At 39.3% G+C, this 16,659-nt stretch overlaps 1 protein-coding gene across 5 annotated transcripts in view; it reads left to right on the top strand.

Moving 5' to 3' along the window:
- The window catches only part of RapGAP1 (Rap GTPase activating protein 1), a 98,033-nt gene that overhangs the window by 45,469 nt on the left and 35,905 nt on the right, over positions 1 to 16,659 (top strand). For 3 of the 5 annotated variants that reach the window (XM_070219456.1, XM_044394979.2, XM_070219459.1), the window contains one exon: positions 8,708 to 8,903. In XM_070219456.1, the coding sequence (XP_070075557.1) occupies positions 8,708 to 8,903 (196 nt within the window). Of the gene's footprint in view, positions 1 to 1,194; positions 1,435 to 4,763; positions 5,077 to 8,707; positions 8,904 to 16,659 lie in introns of those variants that run through there. The other 2 variants (XM_070219457.1, XM_070219458.1) reach the window with 2 other exon arrangements.

A 16,659-nucleotide genomic window follows, 5' to 3' on the forward strand; every position in this document is an offset into this window, starting at 1 on the left:
AAAGTTCTCCGCCACGTAACCACTGTCAGGGGACATGGAAATAACTTGCCCAATTCGGTCCTCGGCTTGAGGACCTGAACCTCCGTCACCTTGGCCTTCTCTTGGTCCTTGATCAGGTCTTCCACGTAGTGTTTTAGGGCCTGGATCGTTTCCAGGATGTTGCCGATCATCCGCAAAGTGTTTATGACGAAATTCATGGTAATGATTGGGATTGCAATTGCATCGTAAATATATATATATAAATATGGATATATCGATAAAAAAGTATTTTCAGGGCCTTAGTAAAAAGCGAACTTTTTTCAGGGCCTATTATATGGGCCAAAAAGTTAATTATTTTGCAAAAAATCTGTAAACTGAGAGTAAAATTTATTATATAAATTAAAAAATTATAGAAAATTATTTGCAGATCGGCTATATATGTATCTTCGCCAAAAATGATTAAATTTTTTATTTTTATAATAATATTATTCAAAGGGTGTTTATTTTGTTGGAATGATATTCCAACAACTCTAGATTATTCGGAAATTCCACTACATTGTTCGGCTCATTCAAAAAAAAAAAAACGTTTTAAAAATGTCTCATTTCATGGCAGTACACACTATTAATTTTACAGTTTTTAACCATAATGATTTAACCTGTTCAAGTTATTTGAATTATAAAGTTTAAATTTAACGTTTAAATTCTGAGTGCCCATGTCATCTTATCCGAACAAATCCCAGTAAATGTATATATATATTTCGCTTTCTAAGCCTCTTATAAATGTCGTGGACATTCAAAATTTTGAATTCATTGCTAAAATATGTTCTAAAATATGAGTAAACAAAAATTCTTTAAACAAATTCGAGTGATCGCGTTCGAATTCGCGATCGAACATTTTCATCCGCCTAGCCCACTGTGCATCGAACCGATCGAACACGTTTTGAAGCGGGGGTTGAAAATTCCGAACTCCGAAGACCTATAACCACTTTTGCCGACGCACAGAATTTAGTTGAAAAATATTCTTCGTGCGGTGAGGTTGTATATATAATCGGGTTCCGTGTCGATTCAGTGGGTCAAGTTCGCTGCGATAATTACGAAAAAGATAAACGAAACGAAAATAGCGAGCGTATCTCAAAGATACCAAACAAAACTGGGGAATTTTACAAGTTTAGTTACTCATACTTAGTGTTAACTTCACTGTGCAATATCTAAGGATAAATCCTAACCTAGCCTAACACAAACCTCGAAAACTACCTGATCTCGGAAAGAAGAAAGGGCAAGTCTTGACCTAAGCAAACAAAAAAGAAAAGTGAACTATACCTGACCAAAGGAAGAGAGCATCTCTACCTGTTCGAAAATCTCAAAACCGATCTCAAACAAAATGAAATATTTAACGCATACACACAAGGAATCCTACACATTGGTGGCACGCAAACGCTACATGAAAAATCTGCTGTATGTATACTTTTTATAATAAGATTGAAAAAATAACTTCTAGTTGGTCATTTGGTTTTTAGAACCTTGAGCTTGAAAATGACAAAAACATTAAACTCGATCACCTTTCTAGTAATTTATGTTTGCCTACAAACAAACCCCATTCATTACGCTTCCCTATCTAGGCATAAATGTCATGTAAGCAAATATTGACAAAAGTCCCTCTATCTCCTATTATGTCTCTTTATGTCGCCTTGTGACATATGCAAAAATTATGCAAATTATTTGATTTGCCATTTGAATTTGGAATGGGCCTTAATTAGCCCTGTCTGCCTGCCAATAATGCACTCGACAGGATTCCGATTTGGATTCCGATTAGGAGGGAGTTGGGAGTGCGCTCTAAATAGGCATAATGCATAAAATATGCAAATGTCCCTTAGAGTAGCAATCCCTTATTTTCTTTTTTGCAAACCGTCAAATGTCATTTGTTTTTGGGGGTTTGTTTGTTCGGCGTGAAAAACAAACCGCAAAAATCGCGAATGAGTTATGGATTATCGGGATGTGAAAAGGGATATCTAAGACCCTGTGAATACCTTAAGGCGAAGGAAAACCTTTTTGTCAGTTTCTTGGGCTGTTTTGTTAATTAAATTTATGATTAATGAATGATGGTGCTGATGATGATGATGATGGTTTTCCCATTTCCTTGCCGTAACAGCTGTGAGAGGGGTAACAAAAAACAAAAATGCAGGGAGAACGTGTAAGGTGATATGGCTTAACCCTTTTTGCGATTTTTTTTATTCGCACCCTCGTTAGGAGTTTTTTTTGCGGATTTATTTTTTGCAAGTCAGCTAAGTCAACAGAGGAACTTCTGTGATTATCAATTGGCTGAGATCGGGTATAGAATTTGAAAAAAAATAACCAGAAACCGTTAAGCCAATCCCACACATGCATATCCGTCTGGCCAAAATGGGAATCCCCCTCAGGGGCCAAGATCGCAGAGGAGTTCAAACAGTGCGCAGACGTGCAATCATAATTTGCCCAACTCCGTTCAACTCCTAATTTTTTGCCCGCACCCAGACAACTGTTTCCGCAGAGTGGGGAAGGGGTATGCGGGGTTAAGGTAACCCACCGGTTGTAAATGGTCAAAAGACATGCAAGCAGCAGCAGCCAACATAATTAGAAGTCTGCATTTGTGGAGGAAGTTGCATTAGCAGGCAATCAAAATAATTCGAGGCGCTTTATTAGCGACGAGTCTGGAAAAACGCGTGCAGAATGGCTAGCGGGAAAAACCGCTGGCGTTTTCTTGTGTAGGAAATAAATATTGTTTTAAGAAGAAAACAATTTAAATTTTTTTAATCTTATTATATCTTATTGTCTTGTATAGACCAAATAAAAAAAAATTCTGCACTTGGAACACTCAAACTAGTTTTGGCCGCATAAAACGGGAGCAATTTTCCGTTGCATGCGCAAATCATTAGAGATTGCCTTAGGTTCTGCGTTAATAAGCTCGTTAAAAATTTAATAAAAATAAACCCACAATAAAGGCAAAGCCAACATAAGCAGGAGCCGTAATAAAAATATATTGCCGCGGCAAAGTCGCCAACGAGTCGCTAGCGGTTTTAGTCGCGCCACCAGCTTGTGTTTATCCCCGAGTGCGGTAATAATCACCCGGCGACGTTTAACCCACTAACACGGACTTGCCTCACATTGGCAATTAAGCATTTAATTTAATCAGCCCAATACGGCCATCCATCAATCGCGTCATGCCGCCAATCCGACAATCCGGCAATCCCTCAATGTCGCATCTCTGTCAGATTTCAGATTTTCGGCTGCGGCGGAAATGCGTTGCAAATTTTCACCGGGGCGATTACAATGGATAATGTTTATTTTTAGTTGGGCCAACATGAGGCAATCCCGCTACGAAAACCGAAACCCACATCGTTCCCAAACGCTTGGCAATAATTGGAAATTAACGACGCCCCGAGGCGAAGATTTGACACCAAAGATTGCAAGTCGCGACCTTCTTGATGTCGCCCACATCATTTTCGGGGAGTTGTATATGCCAACCTATTAGCCAAAGTCATATGGCCATAAAGCCGTGACTAAGGTGTGCGAACACGGCACCTGGCCAAAAGGAAAAGCGCGCCAAAAATTTTCGGTTAACCAAAAATCGTCGGTAAGGTGACAAAATGGGGATGTATGGTAATAGGGAGCTATAATTCGGCACGTGCATTTGTGAAGAAGCGCGTGCCTTGTCCGCATTAATTCCAAGCCAGGGAACTCGGCTACACAGCGAGAAATTATTTTTAATATTCAAAGTTGGGCACATAAAAATATAAGTGATCTAAAATCCATTTTAGCTGGTCTATAAATTATTTTATACAATTATTTAGCCAAGAAATAATTATGAAAATAATTTCTGCGAGTGCAAGATAAAGGTAAGAGGGCCAATACAAAAACAGAGCCTTTCGTGGCCTTATAAATAGCCATGCTAACTGACTGACTGACGCGCTTCATTAATATGCAAAGTGGCTCAGCCGAAGCAGCCCCCTTTTTTGCCATCCAGTAACCCACCTGTAAGAGGCATTAAAAGTATCAACGTTTAAACGGTTATTACCAGCATTTTCATGCTGCATTTGCACTGGCCGAAACGGGAGGAAAACATGGCCAACAACAGGTTGTTCTGAACCCCCTTTTCTGTAGTTCCCCAAACGACAGCAATTGCGTGTCAAATTGAACTTGACTGGCGAACCAAGTGGGGGAATCGAGAGAGGTATATCACAAGTTAGGAGGGGGGTGGGGACGATACTTGTTTGGGGAAAGGTGGCCAGAATAAATGGGTTGTTGACGTTGTTCAAGTCGCCTTTTTCGAATATTTACATACATATGTTCTGCATATTTATCAAGACCTCAGCGGAAACGTAATTATGCAATGGCTTTCTTGGTTACGGGGGAAATCTACACGGTTTCTTTTAATTAAAATAATTATTTAAGCTATATTGGTCTTAATTAAGAAATAGTTACCTGCTTGTTACTTATAATGCTGTTATTATTTATATATTTTACTTTGACCTATGATGTATTTAACTGTCCATTTCGCAGTTACAATTGAACCCTCTACTAATTCCCTTAAAGGTCATTTTCAACTATCCCATTTGAAACTCATCCTGTAATGATCGTTTTACTGCCCAGAATCCCTGCCCTACAACTCACCTCAGTAGCCTTTTTACCTCCTCTACTCTCTTTTCCTTTTCCTTCAAAACCTGACTGCAATTTGGGTCTACTTAGACCCTTAATCTCAATTTAAAATTTAAAGGGATTCTGGGAAAATCTTTTCCACTGACCGCACACACACAGCTGCTCCCTCAAATTTTCTAATAAATATTCCTTATCCTTGGCTACACTTTCACTTCAACTTTCTTTTCTGCGATCAAGCAGCCATAAATTTCCCTAAGCTGTCAGCAAATAAAGTGAAAAACGAGTTCTGCCAAGAAAATTGTCCAAGAAATTGTGTAATTTTTAACCCAAAAAAAAAAAGCGATGAACGATTAAAAATATGTAAATCAGCCAAGGAACCCGATTCAACCAATAAAACTTTTTCCAAAGGCGCCGGAGGAAACTTTTCCGGCAAATTTGTGGCTAATTTATGAGACCAGCTCTCAGGTAAGAGGAAGCAGAAGAAATGGGAGATGAGCCGAGTTCCGAAAGGTCTGGCTGTACCAGGATAAGAAAAAGGATATCATCTTTGCAGGACTTCGAGTGTCTGGAACGTGTTGCATTTATGAGGTTGAGCGAAAGAGGAAACGGGTTTCTTTTTATGTGAGCCCCGCACAACCCCCTTTATTGGGATTTTCTCTTTCCCCTCGCAGACAAAAGGAAACTGGGCAGAGGCAAGTTTTCCACCCGGCAGCGGAAATGAGAAAAACTTGTGCGCGAATCCTTTTCGCTTGCATCTCGGCGGCTGTCTTGGAACTAATTTTAATGACAATTCACGAGGCGCGGAAGTCGCGACATTCGGGATAATGTGAAAATGGGCAGAGGCCAGGCGAAGAAAAAAGAAAGGGGGGAGTGGCCATCCCTGAAAATGCAGATTTTTCCATTTCCCATTCTTAACACCCCTCTTCACCGCTCATTTCCGTGGCTATTTTCTCAGCGGTTACTTTGCAATGTTTGGCAGCCATTAATCATAAATTCGTGAAGGAGTCTATAGAGGAAAATCAGAAATTTAAACATTCACCATACCACACCAAAATTATAAAATTAAGTAAAAGTTCTACTAATTTGATACACACATTGCACAAATTAAATGGTAATTTATTGCCTTTTTCACTCGGTTTTTAAACCAATTTCCAGTACATTTTGGGATCGTATTAATTACAGGGTGCTGCCCCTTTTTCTCCCCTGACCAGTACAACGACCCCTTAGAGGACCTAACTTTGACTTTTTGGTGCCATGCGAGTATCCTTTGACATGTCGCCTGTCCGCTTATCGGAGCGAGTGCATCGCCCCGGCCATTTCCCCGCTTTTCTCCAACTGCGATGCTATCTGTGAGTGCTCTAGTTTCCAGTTTGCCTGACCCATTATTAGCTGTGAAATGTGAAATGCATGAATGTCCCTGTGTGTTTGTGTGTGTACTTTTGTCCTTTGGGACTTGATTTCCTTGACGTTGGACAGGACGTTTCCTGTAATTTCTCACTGGGAAATATGGCTCATGAGAAGGGAGCAAATATCTTTGGAAAAACGTTTCAAATTAGCGCCCGGGGGAATGGCCAAAAAACAATGTTAAAAAAAGAACTTGACTTGCCACAGAATGACATTTCCCACTGCGGACTGCAAGGTGTTCGCCTCCATTCTCTTCCTGAGTTTCCATCTGGATTTGTTTTCCCATTCCAGCTCACCCAAGTGTTATTCCCACGTAGCAGCCACTCTTTGGGAATATATTAACCCAAAACTTTGGTGGAAATAACTTTATATACTGGGCTTCAGGCTTAAATAACCCTTTCTTCTTGGATTTTTGAAGCCATCTATCTTTAAGCTGTCAACACCGCCTGGCTTTGTTCTCTTCTTCTCTAGGTCTCGTCGTTGTAATTGTTTTTCTTTACTAAAAAACACCCAAAACCCCTCCCCTCGCCTTTTTTCCACATTTTGCGGCTAAACTTTAAACACGCGCAATGCGCTGCGCATGCTAAATGAGAGTAAAGAACCTGAAAGTGGGGGGTTTCGGTGGGTGGTGCCCATAAATTTGCATTTAATGAACATTTCCGAAAAGCCCTAGAAGATGCCGCCCCTCCAGAATTAACGCTTTTTGTTTGCCTGTAATGGGTTTTAATTATGTGGGTGGTTGCATATAATGAGGTGGCTAAATGAAAAGGTTTTTCAGCGCAGGCGTAACCGCAGCACAGGAAACGTCTGTTTGGTGGGTGTTTTTTTTTTGCTAAAAGAGAACCTCCATCTGCATCAGATTTCATTATAACTGTAGGTTAAAACCCTGTTCGCATCACATCATCACTGGTCCATTGTTGGGCCATTTTTGCAGTTGACTTCTGCATTCCGCATCCTCGGTTTCACCCACCCTCCCAACCTTCTCTCTCTTCAGTTAGCGATTTGATTTCATTGCCATTCGTCGAACAATTCATGTGAAAAATTGTCATAAAAATGCTATAAAATTGTTTTCGTCCCGTAATTTAAACAAGCAATCATGAAAATAGTTGTAAAATCAGTGAATGCATGTTGCACAGCTTGTAAAGAATGTGGAAATATGAGGAAAAACAAAACGTTTGATTTATGAAATAGAAGCCAATGAAAAGCCATTGATGCAGTGGATTTTATTGGCTTGAAAAATGGGTTAAGTTTGGTGGGAAACTGGATGAAGGTTAAGAGAGTTTAGCGGTGGAAATAAAATTGTATAAAAAAGTTTTTCAATTAAATTTAAATGTAAGGGAATATTGTCTCTCTACCGAGAAATTTTAAAATGTATTAAATACATTACAAAGCCCAGACTTGATAGCTTTTCATTCCACGAAATCAGCATCTGTTGTTGGACTCATCCCATTCCTCGAAAAATCTCCAATTACCCCGAAATTCCACTTTCACCGCCACTTTACGCGCAACGCACTTCAAACGTATCAAAACTATCAACACGTCGAAAGATTCGGAGAAGTCGAGCTCTCCTTCTCCATCTCCGTCTTCAATCAGGCTCATCACAGTCGTGTTTTTGATATCCTTTTCCCATAACTGTCATCATTTCATATGCGAGCTCCATTTGCTGGGCAAAGGGAATGGGTAGGTGTTAATTTACGAGTGACGAGAGGCAGCAGCGAGCTCCTCCTGTTAAAAATAAACAGAGAGAGAGAGTCCAATCTCAGCTATTTCCGAAAATGGGAATGTGGAGCAGAGGAGCAGCTGCAATAGCAACAGCAACAGCGACGTCGTCAAAGGACATTGCACAACAACAGAGTAAACATCCTCTTTTAAGTTTTATGTGTTATGTGTTCATTTCCAGGCGTTCGTCGTTTGTATGTCAACATAAACTTCTCAAAAAAGCAAGAGCGAGCTGAACACAAAAAAAAGTATGCGCTAGTGACAATAAACCCGAGAAAAATATGAACTCGCAACTGAATGCAGGAATATGTTCAAGTGGCCACTCATAATTCTGTGCGAGTGCGTGAGAGCAGCTCGAAAAGCAGTTCGAAGAGCCAAAGAAAAGGCTTCAGGATGTGTAGAGAGTTCTTGACTTTCAGACGAGGGGTTCTAAGAAAGAAAAGCTGGCAGAGGAGTGGGAAATGCAAAAAATGGTGTTATAGTTAGTGAAAGTTATTTGAAGGATGCAGAATCTTTTAATGTCAACTATACAGAAATTTAAATAAATGTACCGTGTAATTCCCTTGAATATTTATAATTCTCTCAATACTGACTTTTAGTTATAAGTCAATTTTCATTCATCCTCTAAACGTTCTGCTTACGAAACCATCGATAGTTCGTTTGAGAATACCTCGATGGGCTCTTGAAGTCAGGAAGTCTTGAGCACTGTAGTGGCACTTTTGATCGTGTTCCTGTTCCCATAAATTGGCGGGCAGGCGAAAACCTTAAATTCTTAACCCTTGGTTAACCCCTGTGTGGCACTCGAGTGCTTTTTTGTGCCCAGTGAATCGAACGAAGGAGGTCGCCGTCTCCTGTCTTCGATGCATGAAGAGATTGCATGTTCGCGAATCTGAAGCTCAGCTGTGCCAACTTAGGTTGCTACTCTTTGCGTGCCGTGTTATTAACCCGTTTCCTGTCTTTTCATTCATTGCAGACGTCAGCATGCCTTTATGGCCAACACACAGAAGCAGCAGCCGCCGGGCGGAGGAAGTGGCAGCGGCAGCGTCACCCACAGTCCGGAACGCCTGCGCGGAGCGACCGCCACCCAGGATCTCTTTGAGCTTCTCGAGCGTGTGCAGTGCTCGCGACTCGACGACCAGCGCTGCGTCCTGCCCGCTTACTTCTCTCAGGTGGGTACACGTGGTCATCCAAGGGGAACGCCTATCACTCGGCAGGTTTCTTGGGAGATTTTTCAAGGGGATACGAGAATTTACTCAAGTTAAAATAGTAATAAAACAAGGAACAATCGTCAACAAGTTAAATTGGGTGTTGTTATTTATTTAAAGTCATAAAGTTAGGAACACCTTCCTATATACCCTGCTCGATAGATAACTTAGGAAGTTTCTAAACTAAATTCAACTTTGAAAAGAAAAAAAGCCATAAAATATAGAACAATCGCCAATAAGTGAAAGTTAAACTCGTTTGTTGTTAATTCCTTAAAGTCATAAAGTTAAGAATCCCCTGCTTCATAGATAGGCCACCTCCTGACCTACGACAATGGGTCATCGGCCCATTTGGTTTCGCCTTGTCCCCGGGCATATGCTCCACTAATCTAAGTGTGTGTGATGAACTGACCCATAAAAGTCCAACTTGCAGTTGCAATGTACCTCATTTCCCCTTACCCTAACTCCGAGTAGTAAAAATTTCATTTTACTGCTGCCAAGCCATAAAAATTGCCAATGGGACAATGAATGGGGGAATGGCATAAAGGCCAGCGAAATGGTGGGCGAACCTAGATCGAAACAAAGAGCCACCAAACTAACAATGCCTCATATGAGGAGTCCAACTATTCCACCATCCCCTCAAGGAAAAAGAAACCCCCCAACGACGACATTACCTTTCCAAAACATCTGTATAATTTGACATAATCTGCGCTTTGTTGTGGTTCTTTTGGGTTTTTTCGGGTTCCGTCTCCTGGTTTAATAGGCAAATTGTTCGGCAGTCATGGGTTAATTCTTACGGGTGCGGGTGTGTGCTGCCAGGGATTAAGTGGTTGGTTGGGCTGGTTTGATGTCGCATTTTACGATTCAGCTGCGGTCTTTGAAGTTTTTGGCAGCTGTCAGGTGTGGCTCCTCCACTTTATTGCCAAATTTATTGGCTGAATTTTAAAGAATAGATCGTTAAGGTGTATTGAATTTTCCTTAAAATAGGTTCGGTCAGTTAAGGACACTTTTTTTTTCAAAAATGCCACAGAAATCCCAACAAGAATGTTTAAAGTCTCCAAATGCAATCATTTTATACCATACCTTTCCATACTCTTCTGTAACTGTACTTTTACATTAACCCAATACAATAAATGTACATTTTTCCGGTTTAAAATGCCGGTATTTATCGATTCCGGCTTATTTTCCGGTCATTTCCGATTTCCGGCTTCTGGGGGTGAAAAAAAGGGCGACTCGTGCTGCTAAGCAATTTTAAAACACAGGGGTCCTGCTAAATAATTTTAAAAGACAGGGTGATTTGGGCAGCTAAAAATTGAAAACACAGGCTGACGCAATTTTACATACTTTTCTACATTTTTTGTCGCAGTGGCGCCACGTAGCGATTGTTTTTCAAACTACAAAGTTCGTCTTACTGACGCTAGAGGGCCATTTACTAGCGCCACCTAGCGGTGAACCAAGGATGGCTGTAGCGCCCTGGTGTGGTTGTAATTGGAACCAACATTTATGTAGTACACCATTCAGCCGCTAGGAAGAAACATTTTTATACCCTTGCAGAGGGTATTATGATTTCAGTCAGAAGTTTGCAACGCAGTGAAGGAGACGTTTCCGACCCCATAAAGTATATATATTTTTGATCAGCATCACTAGACGAGTCGATCTAGCCATGTCCGTCTGTCCGTCCGTCTGTCCGTCTGTCCGTCCGTTTCTACGCAAACTAGTCTCTCAGTTTTGAAGCTATCGCGATGAAACTTTCCCAAAAGTCTTCTTTCTATTGCAGGTAGTATATAAGTCGGAACCAACCGGATCGGATAACTATATCTTATAGCTCCCATAGGAAGGAAACGTTAAAAAAATTCTAGCTTCGGTGTTTTTTGAAATAAAACCTTATACTCTTGGAAATATTATTTTTTAAATATTTCAGAATTTCGAATAAAATATTTTAAAAATCGGACGACTATATCATATAGCTACAATAGGAACGATCAGAAAATTAATGGGAAAGTTACACAGAAATAAATTTTAGCTTTTTTGGTTTTTATTGTATTCTTTTCTACTTTAGGACATGACTCTTTTTAAATATTTCCGAATTTCAATTTTCATTTTATTAAAATCGGACGACTATATCATATAGCTGCCATAGGAACGATCGAAAAATTAATGGGAAATTAATTGGAAACAAATTATAGCTCCGTTGGTTTTTATTGTATTATCTTATACTCTAGGATATGATTTTTTTTTAATATTTCAGAGTTTTGAATTAAATTTAACAAAAATCGGACGACGAAATTTAAAATTTTTGCGATTTGTAAGTTAATAGGAACGATCCATGCGCGGATCCACGGGGGGTGATATGGGTGATATATCACCCCCCACTCGCGTGAAAAATTAAAGAAATTTTGGTATTCAAAAAGTATGCAACAAAAAAATTGTTCTAATATCACCCCCCACAAAAAAATCCTGGATCCGCCACTGGAACGATCTGCAAGGGTATATAAGCTTCGGCTGGCCGAAGCTAGCTTTCTTTCTTGTTAATGTAGATGTTATGAATAATAAAAATTATTATTAAGATAATTATTATTTATTGTTATTATTAGATAAAGAGAGAGATTGGTGGATGAAATTAAGTTTATAAATGTTTATTATAAAATTTATAATAAAATTTAAAAACAGAAGAAATTAATAAATTAATAATACATACTGTAAAAAAAAAGGCATTTGCATTCAAAACACTTATTTCTAAAATTAAAATTAAGTGAATTTTATATGAAACATGCACTTAAATCATCCCTGAATAAGCAAAAAATTCCCCTGAAATCCATCCAAGCAAAACAAAAACATCGAATTCTTAAACTTTAATCATTCCCCTGAATCAGCACCACATTTTATTTATGCGCTTTAAAACTTGGCCGCTCTAAGAACTCCCACTGCAAAGTTCCGTTTAATTTGTTGTCGAATTTCTAGAGCATAATCCACTTGGCCTTCCTTTCTAAGAGTTATATCGCTTCCTGTTTGGCCCTTTCTCAATCTTTCTATGTTTTTTTTGCGACCCACCCATTTGCCTGGCATGCAAGTTCCAAAGCCCTTTCAGATTTTAATTTAGTTTTCGCAACAATTTCGGAGGCAAACTTTTCTATATCAAAAGGCACAGTGCAGCAAAGTGCAATCCGCAGCCCGCATCCCTCATCTCCTCGAAAGCCTATGCCATATTTTCTCAAGATGCAGCCTTCTCATCCACATTCGAGTGCCTTTTATGCAGGCTTTCCTTGGGTAAAAGTAAAATAAAGGGGAAAAAAACCAGGGGGAGTCTGGCAGAAAGTCTCGTCTAGCATCTTGAGGCAAAACTGGGTTGACTCTCAGACTGTGCATGAAAATTATGTTTGCTCAAGTTGGGAAAATTGAATTTGGTTGCAGGCCAGTGGCTGTCAAACTGTGACATTTGGCCACGTGCCGAGGAAGAGCATTTTCCTCCGGAGTTTTCCACACTCTGGATGCCGTTGTGTACGGTTTCCCTGCTTCCATTCCCCAACACTTTTCCTCTATTTTACTATTTAATTCCCTGCGTATCTATGCTCCCTATTGCATAGTTCCTTGCACGTTTTTTCCCATTGCAAAGGCTAATAAAGGTTTGCTTGGCCATGTTTAAATTCCGTCGAGCACCTTTTACCACCCCCTTACCACCTCATAGCATTCCCTATCCTCAGCGGCTAATTAAGCTGCCCAAATAGCAGTTGTTTTGGGTTGGCACTTTCCTACACAGAAAATATTGAAAGGGCAAGATATTGTTATCAAACATTTTAGAATTTAACATTGTACTTTATGAATGCCAAAAATAAAATGTCGTGATATATTCTATGGCACATACATATATTCTTACTAATATCTTTAAGACATGCTGTTTTTATACCCTTGTAGAGGGTATTATAATTTCAGTCAGATGTTTGCATTGCAGTGAAGGAGACGTTTCCGACCACATAAAGTATATATATTCTTGATCAGCACCAATAGCCGAGTCTATCTAGCCATGTCCGTCTGTCCGTCTGTCCGTCTGTCCGTTTCTATGCGAACTAGTCCCTCAGTTTTAAAGCTATCGCGATGAAACTTTCCCAAAAGTCTTCTTTCTATTGCAGGTAGTACATATGTCGGAGCGAGCCGGATCGGACCACTATATCTTAAGGCTTCCATAGGAATATTCAAACAAATATAAGAAAATTCATTGTAACTTTGTAAGAAGTAGGCGTTTTGATTCTTGACTACTTATGTATAAACAAAATTAAAATATAAACCCTGAATCTGGAATCCCTGGAACTGCACCGAGTAAGCATTACTTTATCTACAAGGGTATATAAGCTTCGGCTGGCCGAAGGTAGCTTCCTTTCTTGTTTTTTTAAATGAGTCACTATTTTATTATCAGCAAACATTTCGTGACGAATTGTAAATTTCGAAAACAAAATTTGTTTTGAAAGAAAAATAAAACTTTATTTTCTGGATAAAAAAATAGTTATTCATACAGTTCAAAAGATTGGAAGTTTTCAAGGTTGCTCTTGTAAAGAGAAATCATTCATATTTTTTGGTGCACCATTTTTTGCCAGCTTTTTGTAAGCGGCTTTGTCCACCTTTTCCTGCATTCCCACGAAGCCGGAAATCTAGGGCCCTTTGTTTTATGGAGGAGAACCCTCCGCCATCTAAGATTCGCTGGAAATTTATGCCCGACTCCCGACTCCCTTCCTTTCCCATTATAAAAATATACTTTGGCCATTTCATTTCGGTTGCTTTGGACTTTTTCTTGCATATTTTTCACGGACTGTGGCTTCGGTTTTTTCTGCCCCACTCCCCTTGTTTTTAGCCGCACACACATTAGAAGTCTCTTATGTCTTTGTCTCAGTTTGTGGTGCTCGCCGAGTGCAATTTGTCTGCCCGCCTCTTCTCACTCCTGCACTTCCCGTCTCATTACCCCTCCGATTCCCCGATTCTCCAATTCTTCTCTCACAGTTGAGCAGTCACTGGCGAACGCTTTGGACTTGACTCCCAGCAAATGCAACGAACGTTGAAGTTGTTAATTGCGATGGTCGTCAGCCGCAACGACAAAGTCTCCATCTCCGTCTCCGTCTGTATACCCTTCTCTTTCGCATGCACAATTGCTGTCTCTTTCGCCGACTGGAGGTGCCTGCGAACCTGGGCGAAAACGGAGGAAAGGCCCGGAGACCGGAGCAACCTACTCCCACAGCCAGCGTCATGAAAATGAGCTGCATTCAGAAACGGCGAAACGGTGCAGGGTAAACCTGGTACACTGAGAAAAATGTATACACAATTCATTTAAAGTGACATTTATTTGACAAATGTTACAGAATATGGGGTATACCTCTGTGGCGGATCCAGGATTTTGTTGTGGGGGGTGATATCAGAACAAATTTTTTGTTGCATTTTTCACCTGAGTGGGGGGTGATATATCACCCATATCACCCCCCGTGGATCCGCGCATGGTATACCTGTTTTTAAACATCTGATTGCGATCACAACTTACCCTACTAAAGAAATCATTTAGAGACAAATTGATAAAAATACTTGATTTCAATTTGAAGGTTGAATTTTTAGTGAGAAAAATATGCTGATCACTTTAATATTCGTTACCTATAGAATTATAATTTTTATCTTTCATACCATATTATATTTAGGTTTCAAACTTATTTTTTCCCTACCAAAATTGTTTCCCGTGTGGAAAAAGACAGAGAGGGCGACACATTCACTCACGTATGAATTCTAAGTCAGAAATGTGCGATGCTTATCGCCATCATCTACCTACACGTATCCGTACCGCGGGCCTGTAAATTATCCCAAAAAAACCAAGCAATCCGAAATGATACTCCGAATCTATGTATCTCTATCCCTCTGCACTGTGGCACTTAAAATTTATAATTATTTTCCGCTTGTTGCATGCGGCCTCTCTCTATCTCCCCCGTTTACTATACTACATATCTGCTTCTACCACTCTTCAACTTTGCCATATGGAAATCTTTCCGTTACTCATTCGTGGCTTTTTAATTTCCTCTTCTTTCCTGGTCTTTCCTTCTTTCGCGAACAATGCAACTTTAAAATATTTTCCTTTGGCGTGCCTTATTTTTTTGGCGGATCTCTGACATTAACCTAGGGCTGTGTCATCCACCCACATGGCCCCCTTGCCCGTCCACACCCATGGATACCCTTGGAAACCCGTACCCACTCCTTTCCCCCATTTTGCGCCGTCTCTGATGTTTACCTTGTTGCTGCCTCGCTGACTTCGTTGTTGATTGCCAGCTGACAGCGGCAGCAACCACAAAAATAAAACCAGGCAAACCTCAACTTAAAACTCTTTCACATGAAATTTAAAGCTCCCCGGCGGATTTCAGATGCGGGCTCAGCATAACCAATTAACCATGAGAAGCGCTCTGGAAGCCAGCGATCTATCTTTCTGTCTAACCATCTTTCAAAGTTAATATCCATCTAATTGTGCAGATATGTGTTTATTAAACGAGGCATCTATTTGCGCTACCAACGTGAATTGAGGCTTCTAACTAAAACTAGTTTTGACTGGCCGATCTATATATATCTATTAATTAAATTGGTATAAAATTATTCTTTAATTTTATTACAACTTTACTATCTATTAAAGCTAAACTCTTTTTTTTTTTTTATGTACAAGAACTACAAACTATCCAACTTTGGTTTTATCTGCACCGCTCTTAAGAACCTAACCAAAAATAGTTTTTATTGTTCTTTCGCTTCTTTTCTGGTCACATTTTGTTTATATACAGACGTGTTGATTGGTCGCCACCATGGACTTTATGCCATATCAAACTAAATTTAGTATACGGTACTCAGCACGATAGATTTAAAGTCTCAAATGCCAAGGTCAGGCTAGAAGCAGTCATAAATTTGCTATGTTTATATTACTCGGGTGCTTTAATTAATTCGAAACTGGCATGAACTAAGTGTTTTTCTGAAAAATGTTATCTCAAACAAAATTCGTAATATTTTTTGGGTTTTCATGAATCGTTACTTAATCATTTAATGTGTTGTTGCTCAATTCTTTTATTTTTTAAAAATGCTTATAAAAAAATGACCACAATATTTAATAATTTAAAACAATTTCATCAATTTTTTTTTATGTTTTGTATATAAATAAAAAAAATTTAAGAAAAAAACACATTGATTCAACATTGAGTTATTTTGTTATTAATGTTCCACAATATTTTTTTTTTTTCCTGATTACAACATCGTTTCTTAATAATTATTAAAAAACTCAGAGGAACAGGCATACATTTATATATTTGAAAATATTTATATAACGTTCGAATTTTTTATTCAACTGAAGGCTACTTACAGCTACTTGTTATATTTATTATTTATTAGCAAGTAATTAAATAAACACTCTATTCAAAGTTGGCGCCCTCTCAGCTCCCACGCATGCGCTGTTCTATCTCTTTCTTTGTTTATAGAGCCCTCTCGCTCTGACACACACAGCTCCAGTTGAACGCCAGGCTTTGGTATTATTTAGTGCATTTCGTGAGCTCGCGACGTCGCACAGTGGGTCATTATATAGCCATATTGGTAACAAAAAATACCTTTATTTCGTTCAATTTAAATAGTACTGAGCCAATACCTATCTTAAATCAAAGTAGTTAAAATGGTATGGTTAAATTATATTGGGGAAATCAACTTTTATTATCCAATATAATTTTAAAACATG

This window comes from Drosophila takahashii, chromosome 2L, assembly GCF_030179915.1.
Source record: "Drosophila takahashii strain IR98-3 E-12201 chromosome 2L, DtakHiC1v2, whole genome shotgun sequence".
NCBI classification, from domain to species: Eukaryota; Metazoa; Arthropoda; class Insecta; order Diptera; family Drosophilidae; genus Drosophila; species Drosophila takahashii.